The 21,194-nt window shown below is 32.8% G+C and overlaps 1 protein-coding gene and 1 long non-coding RNA gene across 8 annotated transcripts in view; both read right to left on the bottom strand.

Annotated features, from left to right (window-relative positions):
- The window catches only part of LOC133202058 (vacuolar protein sorting-associated protein 41 homolog), a 158,123-nt gene extending 137,323 nt beyond the window's left edge, over window positions 1-20,800 (bottom strand). For 6 of the 7 annotated variants that reach the window (XM_061337837.1, XM_061337835.1, XM_061337836.1 and 3 more), the window contains exons 1-11: window positions 20,750-20,800; window positions 16,067-16,114; window positions 12,834-12,932; window positions 12,076-12,159; window positions 10,764-10,838; window positions 10,329-10,463; window positions 8,258-8,380; window positions 6,856-6,917; window positions 6,580-6,661; window positions 6,063-6,129; window positions 18-112 (exon numbers count right to left, since the gene is read on the bottom strand). In XM_061337837.1, coding sequence (XP_061193821.1) covers window positions 18-112; window positions 6,063-6,129; window positions 6,580-6,661; window positions 6,856-6,917; window positions 8,258-8,380; window positions 10,329-10,463; window positions 10,764-10,838; window positions 12,076-12,159; window positions 12,834-12,932; window positions 16,067-16,114; window positions 20,750-20,782 — 903 coding nt within the window. In that variant the 5' untranslated portion in view covers window positions 20,783-20,800. The remainder of the gene's footprint in view (window positions 1-17; window positions 113-6,062; window positions 6,130-6,579; window positions 6,662-6,855; window positions 6,918-8,257; window positions 8,381-10,328; window positions 10,464-10,763; window positions 10,839-12,075; window positions 12,160-12,833; window positions 12,933-16,066; window positions 16,115-20,749) is intronic. The other variant, XM_061337838.1, reaches the window with a different exon arrangement.
- On the bottom strand, window positions 291-1,122 carry LOC133202069 (uncharacterized). The gene is made up of 2 exons (XR_009723183.1): window positions 1,093-1,122; window positions 291-364 (listed from the first exon to the last, which is right to left on the bottom strand). It is a non-coding gene; the product is annotated as an uncharacterized LOC133202069 (long non-coding RNA).
- Window positions 20,801-21,194: the final 394 nt, after the last annotated feature.

Below are 21,194 nucleotides of genomic sequence, written 5' to 3'. Positions count from 1 at the left end.
TCCTAAACCTGAATTACCTCCTCCTGGGTTTCTTTTTCAAACGTCAGAATGACCAAGCTGTCACCCAGCGGAGAAATACCACAGGCAAACGAGTCGATAGTAAACATGGCAACTGAAAAATAAAATGTCAGAATGACCAAACTGTCACCCAGCAGAGAAATTCCACAGGCAAACGAGTCGATAGTAAACATGGCAACTGAAAAATAAAATGTCAGAATGACCAAACTGTCACCAAGCGGAGAAATACCACAGGCAAACGAGCTGATAGTAAACATGGCAACTGAAAAATAAAATGTTAGAATGACCAAGCTGTCACCCAGCGGAGAAATACCACAGGCAAACGAGTCGATAGTAAACATGGCAACTGAAAAAATAAAATGTCGAAATGACCAAGCTGTCACCCAGTTGAGATATACCACAGGCAAACGAGTCGATAGTAAACATGGCAACTGAAAAATAAAATGTTAGAATGACCAAGCTGTCACCCAGGGGAGAAATACCACAGGCAAATGAGTCAATAGTAAACATGGCAATTGAAAAATAAAATGTCAAAATGACCAAGCTGTCACCCAGTGGAGAAATACCACAGGCAAAGGAGTCGATCACGGTAAACATGGCAACTGAAAAATAAAATGTCATAATGACCAAACTGTCACCCAGCAGAGATATACCACAGGCAAACGAGTTGATAGTAAACATGGCAACTGAAAAATAAAATGTCAAAATAATAAAACTATCACCATACTGCAGGCAAACGAGTCGAATGTAAACAAGACAACTGAAAAATCAATAACATGTTTATATGACCAAGCTGTCTCCCAGATGAGAAATACTGCAGGTAAACAAGTTACTGAAGGTAAACAAGGTGACTTGAAAAATAACATGTCAAAATAACCACGGGCTGTTACTAAGCAGAGAAATACTATTTCATTCCAAGCTTTTTATGTTATCTATACAATATGTGTAACTTACTGATATCATGTGTAACTTACTAATTTCTACATATCTCTGTGGTAACTCTCTGATATCATGTGTAACTTACTGATTTCTATATCCCTCTGTGGTAAGTCCCTGATATCATGTATAACTTACTGATTTCTACATATCTCTGTGGTAAGTCTCTGATATCATGTATAACTTACTGATTTCTACATATCTCTGTGGTATTATTGGCTGATATCATGTATAACTTACTGATTTCTACATATCTCTGTGGTATGTCTCTGATATCATGTATAACTTACTGATTTCTACATATCTCTGTGGTATTAGTGGCTGATATCATGTATAACTTACTGATTTCTACATATCTCTGTGGTATGTCTCTGATATCATGTATAACTTACTGATTTCTACATATCTCTGTGGTATTATTGGCTGATATCATGTATAACTTACTGATTTCTACATATCTCTGTGGTATGTCTCTGATATCATGTATAACTTACTGATTTCTACATATCTCTGTGGTAAGTATTTGATATCATGTGTTACTTACTGATTTCTACATATCTCTGTGGTATTAGTGGCTGATATCATGTATAACTTACTGATTTCTACACATCTCTGTGGTATGTCTCTGATATCATGTATAACTTACTGATTTCTACATATCTCTGTGGTAAGTATTTGATATCATGTGTTACTTACTGATTTCTAGATATTTCTATGGTAAGTCTCTGATATCGTGTAACTTACTGATTTCTACATTTCCCTGTGGTACGTCTCTGATATCATGTGTAACTTACTGATTTCTATATCCCTCTGTGGTATGTCTCTGATATCATGTATAACTTACTGATTTCTACATTTCTCTGTGGTAAGTCCCTGATATCATGTATAACTTACTGATTTCTACATATCTCTGTGGTATGTCTCTGATATCATGTGTAACTTACTGATTTCTACATATCTCTGTGGTATGTCTCTGATATCATGTATAACTTACTGATTTCTACATTTCTCTGTGGTATGTCTCTGATATCATGTGTTACTTACTGATTTCTACATTTCCCTGTGGTATGTCTCTGATACACAGGAAAAATTGCAACATATGTTTAACATATGTTGAACATACGTTGAACATATGTTCTGAAACATATGTTCGCCATAAAAAACGAGCAACATATGTTTAACATATGTTTATGAACATATGTTGATCATATGTTTAACATATGTTGCTTATATGTTTTGTTTGAACATATGATTAACATATGTTTATGTTCATATGTTTATCATATGTTAAACATATGTTAAGCTTATTTCTTACTTACATTTATTATTTGATTATTTTGTATTTCTCTGGATTGCAAAGTTAACTAAATAGCACTCTTGTACTTTAACCACTTAATAATAAGAAATCAAAGAACACAATCTCGAGCAATAATCTTGTGTTTATTTTTTCAAACTTCTACATAGTTTTGGCTTTATTTCCCTCACAGTGACTGCATTACTTCTGAAATGATAAAGAAAAAATAATAAAAATTAAGAAGTCAATTACATGTATAATTAATAAATATATACCGGTATTAGTTAGCACAAAAAGTAATGACTTTGAGCACTTACAATTTTTTTCTTGGCCTGTTCTTTGTTTTCTTCCATTTTACAACCCCTTGGAACCTCACCATAGGATTTGAAATTGTCACATGTTAAGGTACTGGATGGCACTACAGTGGAGACTCCAATTTTAAGGTTCTGTTGATTAATACAGGTTCTCTGAAATACAAATTAAACTTTACATGTAATTAAAGTTCATACACTGAAGATATTTGTCATGTGCAAACAAATGCATACCCAATTCTCCTAAACAGTTATCCTTTATGATATGAGTTAAAACAAATTTCATAAAACATTTTATATGGTGTTGTATAACACCATATAATGTTATTTCCAAGACAATTTCACTCTTCAAATATATGCTTAATAACAAAATCATAAAAAAATTTTAGTTTTTCTAAATGTTTACAAATGAATTTGGAATGTTGAAATAGTATAATATATTAATAATATTAAATGGATAATCAGATGCAAATGTATATTTGGATATAAAAAAATACAGGCAAAAATACAGGCAGAGAAATAGACATTTTGTTTCCAGTACATCCCAAAACTTTGTTTGGAAGAAAATAACAAAGCTTGTAATACAGGGTGTACTTACCTATTCTGGAGCAAACCTAGGGTCATGGTGATCTTCCATGTTATTTACAACAGGGAGGGGAGCCTATAAAAATTGTAAAATAGATATTCATACAGTAAATATTTTCTAATCAAATTCCAATCAAAACTTAAAAGAAACTTTGAAAGAGAGTGTGTACAAGTCTCTAGTTTCTCTAGTGTTGAAAAAAATTCTATGTCAATTAATATATAAATAAGTAATAAATTAGCTGATGCACTTTAAATACATTTACACTATAATCTTGAATGCCAGATTAGGCTGAAATTGAGCATCTTTCTGAGTTTCAGATATTTTATAGTTTAAAAGCCAGCAAGTTCTATCCATATCAACATCTTCTGACAATATTTTAGTAAAAAAAAAAATTTGATTAATTTTTCATAAAGTAATTAAACCAGTGTAGAATTAAGAAGCAAAAAGAAATTTCTAAAGAAATATTTTGTTATTAAAGAGTCACCCTGTAATTACTGTGATTAATATATGTATTTATTTTCACCTGTAGGCCTATATAGTGATCGTGCAATCTTCAGTCAAATCAGCTTTGGGTTGAATCATCAGTCTTAACAGCTTTGGGTTCTTTCAATAAAAACAGCATTCTGACACTGAACTCCAGTTGCTTAATACATAATAGGTCCTAAAAACAAACCTTTTCCATTAATAATTTGATAAAAGAACCGAATGGATAACCATCTTAACACAGACTACATACAAACTGCTATGCAAGATTTCTACTTCCACTTTCATGTCAAGATCATACCACATAATAAATATTCAAACGTAACTATTGACAAAAGGAAAACAAATCTGAAAAATTAGAAATGCTAAATGGTTTTTACATTCGTCGAACACAAATCCAAAATAACGTAGACAAGATCACTAGTTGTATCGTCTTTTTACGAACTGCATTAATTACAACTACAGTGAGATGTTATGCAAGTCATGAGAGTACTAGACGTTCGTATGAATCTGTAACGCTGAAGAAATTCTCTTAACACCATGAACTAAATTCTAAAAACATATCTGAGAGCACTTACTTTTTTCCAACACCCAACACTTCTGCTGCAGCAGTGACGTCAAAAATGACGTACGTACACTTTCATCCGATAAAAACCAAAACCGGTCCGGAAATAAAATGTGGAATTTTTTTTTCACTCCAAATAAATCCAAACAAAACGTGGTAAAATACAAATTAATTAATTCTTGATAAACTTAATTTGGGGAATACAATGTTCAAGAAGACAAATTTTGATTTGAAGAAAGGGGGAGGGGGGGGGGAGCTGAAATTGGAGAAACGAGTGGAGGAGGGGGTGCAGGGTAACAGAGTAGTTAACCAATCCCCCTTTTTTATGTAAGCTTCTACAAGAAATGATCATTCTTTTGAATAAATAAGTAGTCAAATTTATCTTGATAAATGTTATCAATATTATTTTTTTAACATGCAGTCCACTTGAATTGGTAATTCCAGAAGGATGGGGAGGGGGGGTGCTTGTCAACTCTGTTCACAGGTTTCCCCCTTCGAAAACCGTTGCTATGGGCTTGACGTGCCTATGGTGTGATTCTATGCATGAGTGCTGGAAACCCCCCTTTCAAAATTTTCTGGATCCCCCCCCCGGACGTGTTAAAATATAACATATAACTCATGTTTTTCATAATAGGCTTAATATTAAATTATTGCTGGTTCACTGATTAACATTAAATTAATTAACATATTTTTTTTATCTCATTAAATTAAAAAAAAATTAATCAAATAACGATAACAATAATTTAATATTAAAAGAAATAAATGTGAAAAGGCTATTGGTTATTATATATAATGTTCAGTATGAATTTTATGTGAAACTCAAAACATATGTTGAACATATGTTTGAAACAACCATATGTTTAAGATATGTTCAACATATGTTAAACATATGTTTACCACAAACATATGTTCAACATATGTTTTGAGTCTGCTATATGTTCAACATATATTTCAAACATATGTTCAACATATTTTTTAAACATATGTTCAACATACTGTCGAAAATTCATATGGTCAACATATGTTCAACGTATGTTCAACATATGTTACTCGAAACATATGTTGAACATACGTTGCAATTTTACCTGTGTATCATGTATAACTTACTGATTTCTACATATCTCTGTGGTATGTCTCTGATATCATGTATAACTTACTGATTTCTACATATCTCTGTGGTATGTCTCTGATATCATGTATAACTTACTGATTTCTACATATCTCTGTGGTATTATTGGCTGATATCATGTATAACTTACTGATTTCTACATATCTCTATGGTAAGTCTCTGATATCAAGTGTAACTTACTGATTTCTACATATTTCTGTGGTATGTCTCTGATATCATGTATAACTTACTGATTTCTACATATCTCTGTGGTATTATTGGCTGATATCATGTATAACTTACTGATTTCTACATATCTCTGTGGTATGTCTCTGATATCATGTGTAACTTACTGATTTCTACATATCTCTGTGGTATGTCTCTGATATCATGTATAACTTACTGATTTCTACATATCTCTGTGGTATGTCTCTGATATCATGTGTAACTTACTGATTTCTACATATCTCTGTGATATTAGTGGCTGATATCATGTGTTACTTACTGATTTCTACATATCTCTGTGATATTAGTGGCTGATATCATGTACAACTTACTGATTTCTACATATCTCTGTGATATTAGTGGCTGATATCATGTGTTACTTACTGATTTCTACATATCTCTGTGGTATGTCTCTGATATCATGTATAACTTACTGATTTCTACATATCTCTGTGATATTAGTGGCTGATATCATGTATAACTTACTGATTTCTACATATCTCTGTGGTATGTCTCTGATATCATGTATAACTTACTGATTTCTACATATCTCTGTGGTAAGTCCCTGATATCCCGATCTTCTCTGTCTTTTACAATACAGACCTGAAATTAAAGTCTCAGCTCTTATTACATCATTACATTATTACATCACTACATTATTACATCACTACATTATTACATCAGGATCTTCTGAAAATAAGGTAGGAGGTTTTTTATTTTATGATAAACATAATATAAAGTGATAAAGGGTATCAGTACAGATAGTGCTGTTAAAACAATTCTTATGCTGTGTAAATCATGGGCACTTATAAACTACTCTATTCGGGAATATTGCAGTAATTATAGCACAAATATAAGTTCTACTGTTAATGTATTTACTATTAGATCGATCTAAATAATTCAACTTTCTTTTTAAGAGAATATATTTCAATCAAATATAAGTTCATTTTCATTGAATTTTACATAACTGCCATAATTTTTTACCTCTTATTAAGATCTAATACAGTAATAATTCTACTTTTACTTTCTTTTCAGTACATAATATATTCCTACTTTCACTTTATCTGCCCAAGCAAGGAGAAGTGTGCGTCCATCCTTCCAACACATATTACATCTGTATTGGTCAGCACGATAGCTAAAATAAAAATACAACTGTGCCAGATCTGTATCTTTTTTTTATTTTAAACCTTTGTTTTGATATTTGAACATTAATTTTTGCTGAATTAGCTGTCTATAATGCAGACACTCATCACTTAAATTTTATCATTTTGTCTCAATATTTAAACTTTCCTTTAATTTATACTGAATCTGATGTTTATAATTATTCACCTGTGGTCTTTACTGATGAAGGTAATCCGGTTCCTGGAGCTCATATCAAAGATTTTTACACCCTGAAAAAAACAATCATTTACTCAAGTCTCTTTCATTTTTGTACCTTGTAGATATACAGTATTACACAGTTATAGCGAAGTGCCAGGGTCGAATGATTTTGATTTAATTGTTATAAATTAATGTAATTATTTTTTACATATGTTAAGTTTAAAACTACGTTATTATGCAAGTGAGTTAAAGGCTAAGTATAGATGTTTCTATGCAAATGAACTAATTAAAACACATAAGGGCTATACTTATAATACAGAAAAGGTTAAAACTTATTTTCTAATGCAAACTTGGTACCCGTGACAAGTGATAGCCAGTACACATTATGACGTCATATTATGACGTCATTGCTCTCTACTACACAATGTTATAATAAGAACATCAACAAAAAGGCTTTGGCGCAAGGGCACACCCTACATATTTTTACAGAAACAGGGTCTAATTAGAAGCATAATATTCCAAAGATCTGTGATATTGCTGCACAAATATTTACAGATCAGATTTTTCGTTCATACTTATAAAGTTTTGAGTTGAAACGGGGTAAAAATTCACAGTCCAGTATAAGTTTCCACAAATTCTTATCAGAGAGAAAGTGCATAGGATTTGTGCAGCACTTTCATTAATCTTTAGAATATTCTTCGTAGAATTATACATTATTTACATAAAATTAAATAGGGTATGCCCTTGCGCCAAAGCTGTTTGTTGATGTGTTTTATTACTTTGAGTACTAAAGAACAATGACGTCATGATATGACGTCATAATGTGCACTAGCTATAACATGCCTTGGGAACTAAGTATGTATAAGAAAATGAATTTAAATTTTCTCTGTATAATAAATATACCTCTGTTGCATTTTTATTAGATCATTTGCATAGAAACGCCTATACCTAGCCTTAACTCACTTGCGTAAATCAATGTAAATAACTGTGATTAAAAATCGCTTTGCTGTAAGTGTGGACTCATTAACATGTTTTACTGTATTATAGGATTGAGAAGATGACATTTTAATGTATACCACAGAAATAAAAGTTGGTTCAAAGCTATTTATACTCAAAGTCTCTCTTCCAATTAATTCTTGGGCCAGTCCCTCCCCGACTGTTTTATTGGCTTGCAGATCTATACTAACATGGTCATTCATCAATGCAATGAAGTCTGTCTTCCTGTTAATTTCTTAGATCAGTGACCCCCCCCCCCCCCACTTTTTTATTAGTTTACAGCTAAAATATTATGTACTTACATGGTCATTTGTCCATGCGATGAAATCCCCCTTCCACTTTATCTCTCGCATCAACCCCTCCCTCGACTGTATTATTAGTTTACAGCTACACTGTATATACAGTATATACATACATGATCATTTGTCCAGGCGATGAAATCCCCCTTCCACTTTATCTCTCGGATCAGCCCCTCCCCTTGGTGAAGAAGTACTGTCTTATGTCGGTTGAACAGTCCCCCTCTCTCATTCAATATCAGCTAAAAACAGGAATAAAAATATAAATTGTCTTTGTCTGTAAGTTTAAATATAATTGTCAAAAATTCATTTGTATTTCATGCTAGATGTCAATTCAACTTAACAACAGCAAATTATTTTGAACAATGGTTTATAACTGATGATCATGAGGGAGAGGAGCAAAAGATATACAGTAAAACTCAGTTATAGCGAAGTCTTGGGGACCTGCGAAATTACTTTGCTATATCCATAATTCATTATATCCCATGTTTACCCCTTTATCCCGTGGATATGACTCATTGGATAAATTTTTCATAACCCACAGTTGTGACGTCACAATGGTTTTTGCGTTAGCGTGATGAAGTAAAATAAAGTGGAGTCCTATATAAAACAGTGTAAACATTGGTTGTGAAGTATTAAACATGGGATAAAAAGAATCTCCCATGATTTGTAGTTGGATATGACTTTTATCCAACTCGTTGTGTGTTTTTTATCCCCTTGCCAAGGCTCGGGGATAAAAAACACACAACTCGTTGGATAAAAATCATATCCAACTACAAATCATGGGAGATCCTATATATATCCATATAACAAATTCATTATAGTATACATGTATATAGCAAATTCAGAATAAAGATTCTCTCCTTCAAGTATGACTACCAAATGTATTTTGGGAAGTATTAAATACCTTGGAGTTCAAAACTTTTTGGATGAATTTAATTTCATATTTAAAAGAATCAAAAAAATAATGTCAGTTCAATACTTAAAATACTTAAAAAATGAGATCTTTGAAAATTCACTAGAAAAGATGTAAATTTCATTATTTTTAACCTCTATGGGACACAAAATCAGTTCGCTATATCCGTAAATTCGCTATATCCAAGTTTGTTATATTCATAAAAATTTACAAGGAATTGTTAAGAATTTTGTCAGGGATTCCAAAAAAATTCACTATATCAGTAAATTCACTATATCCCTGTTCGTACTAAACGAGTTTTACTGTATATATATATACTGAATAGAGACTTCAAATTGACTTCTAGTAAATGGAAGCAATTCTAAGATTTTTTATGAAAGAGAAATGTGAAACATTATATTAATCAACTCTGTAAAACAATTCATGTAATGTAAATCTTTCAAGAAACTACTTTTATCTGAATCTTGAGATATATACAGTACAGTCCTGTAAATGTGGTCACAGGAAATTTATGCATGGGTAAATTTTTCTCATTATGTGATCAGAATTTTTTTTTAAATATCTCCCCACGTACATATCATTAACTGAGAATACATTTTATTTAGTATAACAATAAAGATTTTTTCTGTACATTGTATTCAAACATTGTTCATTATTGTTCCTTTAAACGCTGGTTCTGACCTATGTAACATCTTAATATATATTTCACTTGCGATGCAAAATTTTATTCCCCACATGATTTTGGCTCCTTATTCCTATAATCAACAGTTTCCACATTTACATAGCATTGCATTTTTTTTCAAAGCACAACTTTTTTATGTTTCCCAAATGAAGTTTGGGAACATAATGTTTTTACTGAACCTAGAAAAACTGCGTTAAATAACAATTGCATATGAACTTTCTTGTATTGAAGATACATTAAATGCCTATGAATTCACGACAACGATGGGACATAATAGATGCATTTTAGCCCATTAAGATTTTGGAACAATTAATTTGGTTGGTGAAATGAAGCATCAGAGCTAAGGGGTGTTAACCATAAATATAGAGAGTATATCTAACATCAAATAAAGACAAGATGTTCTCTGAATTTTTTTGTACCCATAAATCTTGCACAGATTCAAACTTCCAAGAAAAAAAGAGTGCAGTCAAGGGGAAAAATCTAAATAGTCAAACAAAACTTATTTCTGCATTAAGAAATTACAAAATAATGATAATTAAGTCCTTTTATATGATTTAAATGAGATTTTATGCAATGATTTGTAGCATCTGACCTTATCGTCCCCAGTAACAAAGTTTTTTCCACTGCCATGTTTACCAAATTTGGGATCTATGGCAACGGCCTTGACCGGTCTGTCAAAGTTCACAGTCTGGTTGTTCTCTGAGGTGTAAAGTCCTGATATCATCACCTGTAAATAGGTCATTAGTGGAAGTTTACATCATATAAATAGGTCACTAGTGGAAATTTACATCATATAAATAGGTCACTAGTGGAAGTTTACATCATATAAATACGTCACTAGTGGAAGTTTACATCATATAAATAGGTCAAGTAGAAAATTTACATTATTAAGATAGGTCAAGTAGAAATTCACATCATATAAGGTCTGAAGTGAAAATTTACCTCATTTAAATAAGCATTAAACATGAAAGATTATGAAGTCTAAGATCCTCAGAAAAAATATGGAGACAGAAAACAAAAATCGTACCCTTCCATCATCTGAGCAGCTGGCTATATGGTCCCCATTATCATCTATACTCAGCTGGTTCACAGTGGTGGTGTGCTAAAAATAGAAGTCACATGACAGTTTGTGAAGTCCTGATTATATTGATTTCCTGTAATAAACAGGGATGTTGATCTATAAACTACACATAACACAACATCTCAATAGTTAAAGCAATTTATAACATACCCAACAACAAGAATTTGTTATAAAATATCGTACTGTAACTAGTAAAATATCTGACAAATGTGTAACTAAAACAAATATGTGTAATGAAATAGCATAATAATAATTATGATATACATGTATAAGCAAAAGTAATACATCTCAGTAACAAGAAACATACCTGTGTAAATAGTACCAATATATATGTAACTAGTAACTTATCTGTGTAACTTAGTAATATATACATGCTTGTAAATAAATAGCATATCTGTTCAACTCGACTCAGTAGCATTATATCTGTTATATATATTATGGTGTGGTAGAATACCTGAGTAACTGTAACATATTTAATATGTAACTTGTAATTTGCATCTGTGAAACTTGTAACATATTTATATAATTAACATTTAAGGAATGTTTTTCAGTTTTGTGTGAGTTATTGGTGTGTAAATCACACAGACTTGTCACGTAGGCATATTTCATGAAGCGCGCTATTGCTTCATGAAAAATATGCCTACGTGCAAGTCTGTGTGATTTACACACCAATAATTCACACTAAACTGAAAAACATTCCATATATTTACATTTTACAAGTTCAAAAGCAGCAATATTATGCTCAATATTGAATTTCTTGCTGCCCTATATCGTTACATTTTTATTAACGTCTCTGTAGCCTCATTGTGACGTCACTTTACCGCGAGTTTCACCATGTATATTTCTACGCGTGAGTATACACAAAAATGAACTTCAAATCAATTGCACAGTTGGCTTAGTAGAAAAACATAGCAAATGTAAATATATCTGTGTAACAAATAACTTATCTGTATATTTAACATATTGGTGTAACTTGCAACATACCTGTATAATTAACATATCAGTGTAACTTATAACATATCTGTATAATTAACATATTTGTGTAAATTACAACATACCTTTATAATTAACATATCAATGTAACTTGTAACATATCAGTATAACTTGTAACATATCTGTATAATTAACATTTCAATGTAATTTGTAACATATCAGTATAACTTGTAACATATCTGTATAATTAACATATCAATGTAACTTGTAACATATCAGTGTAACTTGTAAAATATTCAATGTAACTTGAAGTATCTGTACTTACTGCAGCTATTTCTTTATCTCTCACAGCATTCCCAGCATGGTCAAAAATATGGATCATCCCCCAGTGTGTTCCCACAGCTAGGAACTATAAATAGAACAAGATAAAAACATGGATCATCCCCCAGTGTGTTCCCACAGCTAGGAACTATAAAAAGAACAAGACAAAAATATGAATCCTCCCCCAGTGACAAATATATGGATCATCCCCCAGTGTGTTCCCATGGGCTAGGAACTATAAATAGAACAAGACAAAAATATGGATCATTCCTCACTGGGATTTTTGTGTTGATGACAATACAGTATACTACATAACCTTAGTAAGAGACTATTACTTTACAAATTAGCAAGCATCTTATAACAAATATTATTGCCATGAGTTTGTGCTAATTAATAAATGACAAATTCCTGCAAGTATGATTTGAACACTGAAGTGTATGATTTAGCATTCCATGAGATGAACAAGTTATAAATGATAGTGAAAGGCATAATGTGAATACTTGCTCTGAAGAATATATTCATTGAGCATGACACATAAGACTGTATGATTATAACTTTTTAAGGTAGAATAAATTCTGTACCTAACACCTCCTCACTTTTCCTTTTTTATGACTCTTAAATTTTTGGTCTGACTTACATTCAACTTCCATTGAGATGGGAAAAGATTTTGATTGCAAGTAAACATGCTGGTCATGTGACTACTTTATCCAATCAAATTCAACATTTTACAGAATAATCAGACTCTGGTTAGATAAATTGTACCTTTGGATGAACAGCCAGACAGCTGACACAATCTTTAGACAGTAGCTTGTTCTTCAAGTCATTCCCAATTCTTTCATATTTAAGCTTTGGTTCAACATCCTGAAGAAAATAAAAAAAAAATTAAGGCAACTATTTATAAATTGAAACTATGGTATATCATATTAAACTTTAGATATATACATATTTATCATATCTCCTGTGACTCCTCACTGTGATGTATATCTTATCTCCTCTGTCTCTTCACTGTGATATATATCTTATCTCCTCTGACTCCTCACGGTGATATATATCATTTATCTGACTCCTCATTGTGATATATACCTTATCTCCTTTGTCTCCTCACTGTGATATATATCTTATCTCTGTCTCCTCACTGTGATATATACCTTATCTCCTCTGTCTCCTCACTGTGATATATATCTTATCTCCTCTGTCTCCTCACTGTGATATATATCTTATCTCCTCTGTCTCCTCACTGTGATATATATCTGACCTCTGTCTCCTCACTGTGATATATATCTTATCTCCTCTGTCTCCTCACTGTGATATATATCTTATCTCCTCTGACTCCTCATGGTGATATATATCTTACCTCCTCTGTCTCCTCACTGTGATACATATCTTATCTCCTCTGACTCCTCACTGTGATATATATCTTATCTCATCTGCCTCCTCACTGTGATATATATCTTTTCTCTGTCTCCTCACTGTGATATATATCTTATCTCCTCTGTCTCCTCATTATGATATATATTTTACCTCTGTCTCCTCACTGTGATATATATCTTATCTTTGTCTCCTCACTGTCTTATATATCTTACCTCCTCTGACTCCTCACTGTGATGTATATCTTATCTCTGCCTCCTCACTGTGGTATATATCTTACCTCCTCTGTCTCCTCACTGTGATGTATATCTTATATCTGTCTCCTCACTGTGATATATATCTTACCTCTGTCTCCTCACTGTGATAAATATCTTACCTCCTCTGACTCCTCACTGTGATAAATATCTTACAACTGACTCCTCACTGTGATATATACTTACCTCTGTCCCCTCACTGTGATATATATCTTATCTCCTCTGACTCCTCACTGTGATATATATCTTATCTCCTTTGAATCCTCACTGTGATATATATCTTACCTCTGTCTCCTCACTGTGATGTATATCTTACCTCCTCTGACTCCTCACGGTGATATATATCTTATCTCCTCTGAATCCTCACTGTGATATATATCTGACCTCTGACCCCTCACTGTGATATATATCTTATCTCCTCTGACTCCTCACTGTGATATATATCTTATCTGTCTCCTCACTGTGATGTATATCTTACTTCTGTCTCCTCACTGTGATATACATCTTATCTCCTCTGACTCCTCACTGTGATATACATCATATCTCCTCTGTCTCCTCTCTGTGATATATATCTTACCTCCTCTGTCTCCTCACTGTGATATATACCTTATCTCTGTCTCCTCACTGTGATATATATCTCATCTCTGTCTCCTCACTGTGATATATATCTTATCTCCTCTGACTCCTCATGGTGATATATATCTTACCTCCTCTGTCTCCTCACTGTGATACATATCTTATCTCCTCTGACTCCTCACTGTGATATATATCTTATCTCCTCTGCCTCCTCACTGTGATATATATCTTTTCTCTGTCACCTCACTGTGATATATATCTTATCTCCTCTGTCTCCTCATTATGATATATATTTTACCTCTGTCTCCTCACTGTGATATATATCTTATCTTTGTCTCCTCACTGTCTTATATATCTTACCTCCTCTGACTCCTCACTGTGATGTATATCTTATCTCTGCCTCCTCACTGTGGTATATATCTTACCTCCTCTGTCTCCTCACTGTGATGTATATCTTATATCTGTCTCCTCACTGTGATATATATCTTACCTCTGTCTCCTCACTGTGATAAATATCTTACCTCCTCTGACTCCTCACTGTGATAAATATCTTACAACTGACTCCTCACTGTGATATATACTTACCTCTGTCCCCTCACTGTGATATATATCTTATCTCCTCTGACTCCTCACTGTGATATATATCTTATCTCCTTTGAATCCTCACTGTGATATATATCTTACCTCTGTCTCCTCACTGTGATGTATATCTTACCTCCTCTGACTCCTCACGGTGATGTATATCTTATCTCCTCTGAATCCTCACTGTGATATATATCTGACCTCTGACCCCTCACTGTGATATATATCTTATCTCCTCTGACTCCTCACTGTGATATATATCTTATCTGTCTCCTCACTGTGATGTATATCTTACTTCTGTCTCCTCACTGTGATATACATCTTATCTCCTCTGACTCCTCACTGTGATATACATCATATCTCCTCTGTCTCCTCTCTGTGATATATATCTTACCTCCTCTGTCTCCTCACTGTGATATATACCTTATCTCTGTCTCCTCACTGTGATATATATCTCATCTCTGTCTCCTCACTGTGAGATATATATCTTATCTCCTCTGACTCCTCACTGTGATATATATCTTACCTCTGACTCCTCACTGTGATATACATCTTATCTCCTCTGTCTCTTCACTGTGATATATATCTTATCTCCTCTGTCTCCTCAATGTGATATATATCTTATCTCTGTCTCCTCACTATGATATATATCTTATCTGACTCCTCACTGTGATATATATCTTATCTCTGTCTCCTCACTGTGAAATATATCTTATTTCTGTCTCCTCACAGTGATATATATCTTATTTCTGTCTCCTCACAGCGATATATATCTTATCTCCTCTGACTCCTCACTGTGATATATATCTTATCTACTCTGTCTCTTCACTGTGATATATATCTTAACTCCTCTGACTCCTCACTGTGATATATATCTTATCTGACTCCTCACTGTGATGTATATCTTACCTCTTCTGACTCCTCACTGTGATATATATCTTATCTCTGTTTCCTCACTGTGATATATATCTTATCTGACTCCTCACTGTGATATATATCTTATCTGACTCCTCACTGTGATATATATCTTATCTCTGACTCCTCACTGTGATATATATCTTATCTGACTCCTCACTGTGATATATATCTTATCTGACTCCTCACTGTGATATATATCTTATCTGTCTCCTCACTGTGATAAATATTTTACCTCCTCTGTCTCCTCACTGTGATATATATCTTATCTCTGACTCCTCACTGTGATATATATCTTACCTCCTCTGACTCCTCACTGCTACTTTCCTCTTCTTCTTCCTCCACATCCTACAAACCATATAAACAAAAATGTAATACTAATGTTGTATGTATACTGTTTAAATCACATGGGTTATACCTTTTACCCTTTCACCAACAGTTCCCAGTTTTCCAACAGTTCCCAGTTTTCCCAACAGTTCCCAGTTTCCTTACAGTTTCCAGTGTAAGGAGGATGAACACAGTTTGAATTTTTTTTAAAACACATGGGTAAGACCTTTAACCCTTTCACCAAAAGTTCCCAGTTTTGCAACACCTTCATAACAGTTTACAGTTTACAGGGATTTAACACTGTTTGAATGTTAAAGATGATTATAGGGTGAAATCTAGCTTTGAGGCAAAATTTCCATTTTTGGAAACTTAACGTTTAAGTTTTCAATAATGGCAGACTGCAGAGACAAAAAAAAATCTTGAAGCACAGATGAAAAAAATTCTCATAATTATTATTAACGATGATGACAGAGTTTTATTGCTAGCGCTCTTGAGCACTAGCAACTACGTTAGTCTATATTTCTGAAATACGCATGCTCAACTTCACGGTCGGGGATTCTGGGAAAACTACTGTAGATAGACTGTACGATAACAATTTCGTTTTGTCATACAAAAATAGAAATGTTCCGAATTTACACTGGCCTTTCCTGTCTGATGCGCGGTATACATTTCGTAGGTTAGAGACCGGGCTGACTAAATACCAGTCTAGATCCGGATTCTGAATTTTTCTTTAATTTATTGTCTAACCTACACATAAAAGTACAAGAAAAAATTTGGCCATATAATGCCAAGAGTCTAGACATCTAGCTTTCCTTACAGTTTTACCACCTTAGTGGATAATTCCGGCAAGCTCGGAAAAAACAACAACAACAACAGCAAAAATCTTTTTCAGAGTATGTTGGAAAGACATGTCAATTTAGTGTTTATCATCTGAAAATACATATGATCTGAAGTTTCGTGTTTTGTTGTCTAACCTGCACGTAAATGAACAAAAAGTAACAGTAACTCGGGTCTTATAAAACCAAGACTGTTATTTCTAAAGTTGTAATGAATACATAGCTTTTCTAATCTACCTTCATGGATCTTTCCAGCAAGCTCGGAAAACCACGGCAACCTCGGATATGTTTTCCGAGCTTGCTGGAAAGGCCTGAAGGTGCTTATTGGTTCTACTGACCTTTTATTTTTCCCCTCGAAATTGAAATTACAGTAAAATACAGAATGCTTAAAGCACAGTTAGGAGTTATGCCATAGCCAACGTGAAGCACACTCTTAGATTCACCATTCTGAACTGTGACCCCCCCCCCACCCCCCTAAACTCAACCCCCAGTGCACCAATCTGCCTTCCTATTAATAATTAATCAATTCAGTAAATTTAACAAATGGTTCAGATATCTTCTTCTGTATTTTACATGTATTATGCTACAGCGCTAGCTCACCAATCTTGTTAAAAGATAAGCTTGTTTTATTTATGCTGGGGACTATCAGGGATCAACATTAACAGATGTCCAATTCCTGAGGCAAGTAATTTCTTGGTTCAGGCAAGTGAAACTGTCAACAGAACATAACTGTCCAGCGGTAAGTGAATTTTTCTGTTTTCTTTTTTGGTTAGGCTATATTAAATAAAAAAATTCCTAGATTCTCATCAGAATTTTTTGAAAAATCAAGGTAGGCTGGCGGATTATATTTTATATTTTTTCCATTGTGCAGATTTTGTGCTGACCTGATCATTCGGTGCAGTTTTATCTATAATGCCCAAATATAAGTCATAGTAGAGGTCCATTTATATATCTCTTACTACTCATCATCAGTCAGGGGTATAACTCAAACAAGTTATCAGAAAAATAACTTAAATAAGTTATTTTACACACACAATTTTTTTTTTAATAATAACTAAAATAAGTTATTTTTATATCCTACTTGGACATTGATTTCTTGGGAGTTTTGTATTTCCTGCCAATATGCATTGCATTTTGGGATTCCATTATGTAATACTAGATGGAGTGCACCGACTCCAATAGAGAATTGGTGAGGAGGTGGAGATAAACAGCATTTTAATCCTTATTTTGTGGTTTTATTTACATGGTTTATACGTCCAATTTTTATCGTTAAATAAAAAACTTTCCCCAATTTTCCCAAGACTTTGAACATTTTTTCTGGATTGAGCAAGGTTTAAATTTAATCAAACATTTGTTTTTGTCTTGGTGCACGAGCAAAAACCTTTGGTGGACGGGGTCTGAAGTTAGGGAGGAATGACACAAAATAACTTAAACAAGTTATTAATTTATTGAAACTATTTTGGAAAGATAACGTGTTTGAGTTACTAATGCCGGGAAAAAGTAGGTCATAGCCAAGAGAGGTAACTCACTGTGACAAAAAAATAACTCATTTGAGTTATTTTTTACAATAACTTGTTTGCATTATGCCCCTGACTGATCATCACTAGTCCTTCACAACCAGTGATCCTTGTTTAATACATATTACAGCAATAACCATCTTGTCAGCTGTCAAATTCATGCCCACATTCATGGGATTTAAAACGAAAGTTGAATGGTAGTTGAATACCGATCCAAATCAGAATCAAGATGAAGAAAAAGCAGAAATTAAAAAAATCAAGGAGGGGTAAAAAATCGGGGTGGGCGGGGATGAGAATCTAGGAATTTTTTTTTAATGGCCTTAATACGCTCTACGTCTTATAACTTTGTTACCTAAATATTAGAAAAATAGATTATTTATTCACTCACCGAATGTAACACAAATTATCCAGATCATTATGATTCATAGCAACTGTTTTCCATTAGCATAGCTTCACAGTTATATCTAGAAATCAAAATTCACAAAGGGTCCTAACAATTTTTGAAATAATTTTTAAAAATATAATTTTATTTATAAAGGAAATAGGGAGTTATTGCTGCATGGCAGTATGTGTTTACATGTTAAATTGATTTAGAATAACTAAATACATTTATGTACATATGTACAGATTGACGTAGATTTTTTTCTGGTAGCTCATCTTGCCAAATAAACACTTAGTCTAGTGTATCTGGTCATACTTTTTTATCGAAAAAATTTATTTTCTTCTTTTTTAACTTTGGGCATTGTTGAGCAACCAAGTTTTGCATTCAGGCAAGTTAAAGATTTAGATGACTTGCCCAAAGGGCAAGTGAATCTGAGAGTTAACACCTATCCCTGACGATTAAGAACTTCTTATCATATCACAAATCCAAACCACTAAGATAATGATAAAGAATTTAGGCCTTTCTCCAGCATATAACTGTGGTATAATTTTTAATATAATAACACTGTTTTTAATAAATTTCTTCAAAAGTTCAAATTTAACGTGTTCAGGATAATGACTGCTTTTTCTTAATTACCTGATTTACTTGTAAATTAATCTGTATTGAGCTTGCAAATGGTATAAATGTACACCTAAACATATGTTTCTCTCTGCTGATATAATCTCAACTCTGTATAATATTTTATTTAGAAGTTATAATATTTTAAACATAACACATAGATTTTTATTAAATTTCATTGTCCTAGTGTAAATTTATACAAGGGAAATTCTTTGATGAAAAGGTTAATTAATCCAATGCTATGAAGGAGTCAAACGAAGCTGAAAATATTAATGTTCTGTCATATAAAATGCCATGTGCTGTCCTCTGCAGTCAGAAGTTTTAATCAAAGACAAATACATGTAACTAATCAAAATTTACAAAATGAATGAAAAAAAAATGTTGAAACCCCTTAGGGGAACTTGATATGAGACACAATAAACACAGGTCACTGAATTTTACTGAAAATCTAGATGTCATTGTCTAAATTGAAATCATTTGAGAGGTATAAAATTCATTAATTAACATTTGGCTAACTGCACTTGCCTTATCAGTTTCACTGTCTGACATAGTTATTATCGGTTTGTAATTTGATAACCTGTTGTCGTTCAGTTTTAAAAAATGCTGTGTTATTATTCCTTGTAACTTTGTTCATATTTCCCAGAAGCTAAACAGGGTACACCAACTCCTTAACCAGGTCCAGCACAATACCCTGATAAAGGTATATAGCTTGATAAAGCTATATAGCTCTATCAAGGTATTACAAATACGTTGATCAAGGTATTTTATGTCATGAAAATACAAAAAAAAAATCTTTAAAAATTAAATTTAAAAATCGAATTATGAGTTGGGGTCAGTGTGTTCACTCGTGCATTGAAAAGCACTCTGGAATCAAGAAGACAGCATAAAAGAATGTCTCCTCACATGTTTTTATACTGAATTCTTTGTGTTTGAGTACTTTACATGCATGAGTGAATTTCCTGACAGCAACTCAGAACTCGACTTTCAGTATTTATTATTTATGATTTTTTTGTATTTTCATTACATAAAATGCCTTGATCAAGGTATTTGTAATACCTTGATAAAGCTATGTAGCTTTATCAAGTTATATACCTTTATCAGGGTATTGTGCTGGACCTATTAACTATATCAGACGGTAAGGGCCTACATTTGCTAGTTGACCCGAAAACACTGCGACATTAAAATCGGTAAGCAATACAAAATACACATTTCCAAAAATGGAGAATATGCATCAGATTTAACACATAGCACATAGCAATATCGCATTTTCTAGAACAAAAAGAAAAGAAAAATCAATATTTACAACTTGACGTTCATCCTGACTGGAAGTCGCCATTTTGTTTTGTCACATGACCGGTAGAAAAATAATTCTTCGGAATACTTCTGTTCTTTTCCATATGAAAGGGAATTCAAATAGAAAATATCCGAGTACACTGCAGCAACGATTTTTTTGGTTTTTAATGGTGCATTGTCATGCAGTTATGTTTCGCGGATTAGCAAAATTTAAACATGTTTCATGTGATGTTTGAATATTCTGATGAGTATTTTAATCGCAAGATCGGAAATACATGCATCGTGAATGAGAACTATTGTGTTTATTCATACGCCATTTTCATCAGAGTAGTCATTAATTGGTACAAAACTGATAATCTATTATCCCTTAAAATGATTTCTATGCATATTCTATAATATTGTTTAACACAAAAAAGCCTAAGACATATTATAATCGAAAAGGACGAAAAATATTG

The sequence above is a fragment of the Saccostrea echinata genome, unplaced genomic scaffold, assembly GCF_033153115.1.
Source record: "Saccostrea echinata isolate AGI-Se365-2 ecotype Australia unplaced genomic scaffold, CSIRO_AGI_Sech_v1 ptg000046l, whole genome shotgun sequence".
In the NCBI taxonomy this organism is placed as follows: Eukaryota; Metazoa; Mollusca; class Bivalvia; order Ostreida; family Ostreidae; genus Saccostrea; species Saccostrea echinata.
The sequence above is the reverse complement of the archived record's forward strand: the minus strand, read 5'-3'. Positions and strand labels throughout refer to the sequence as shown.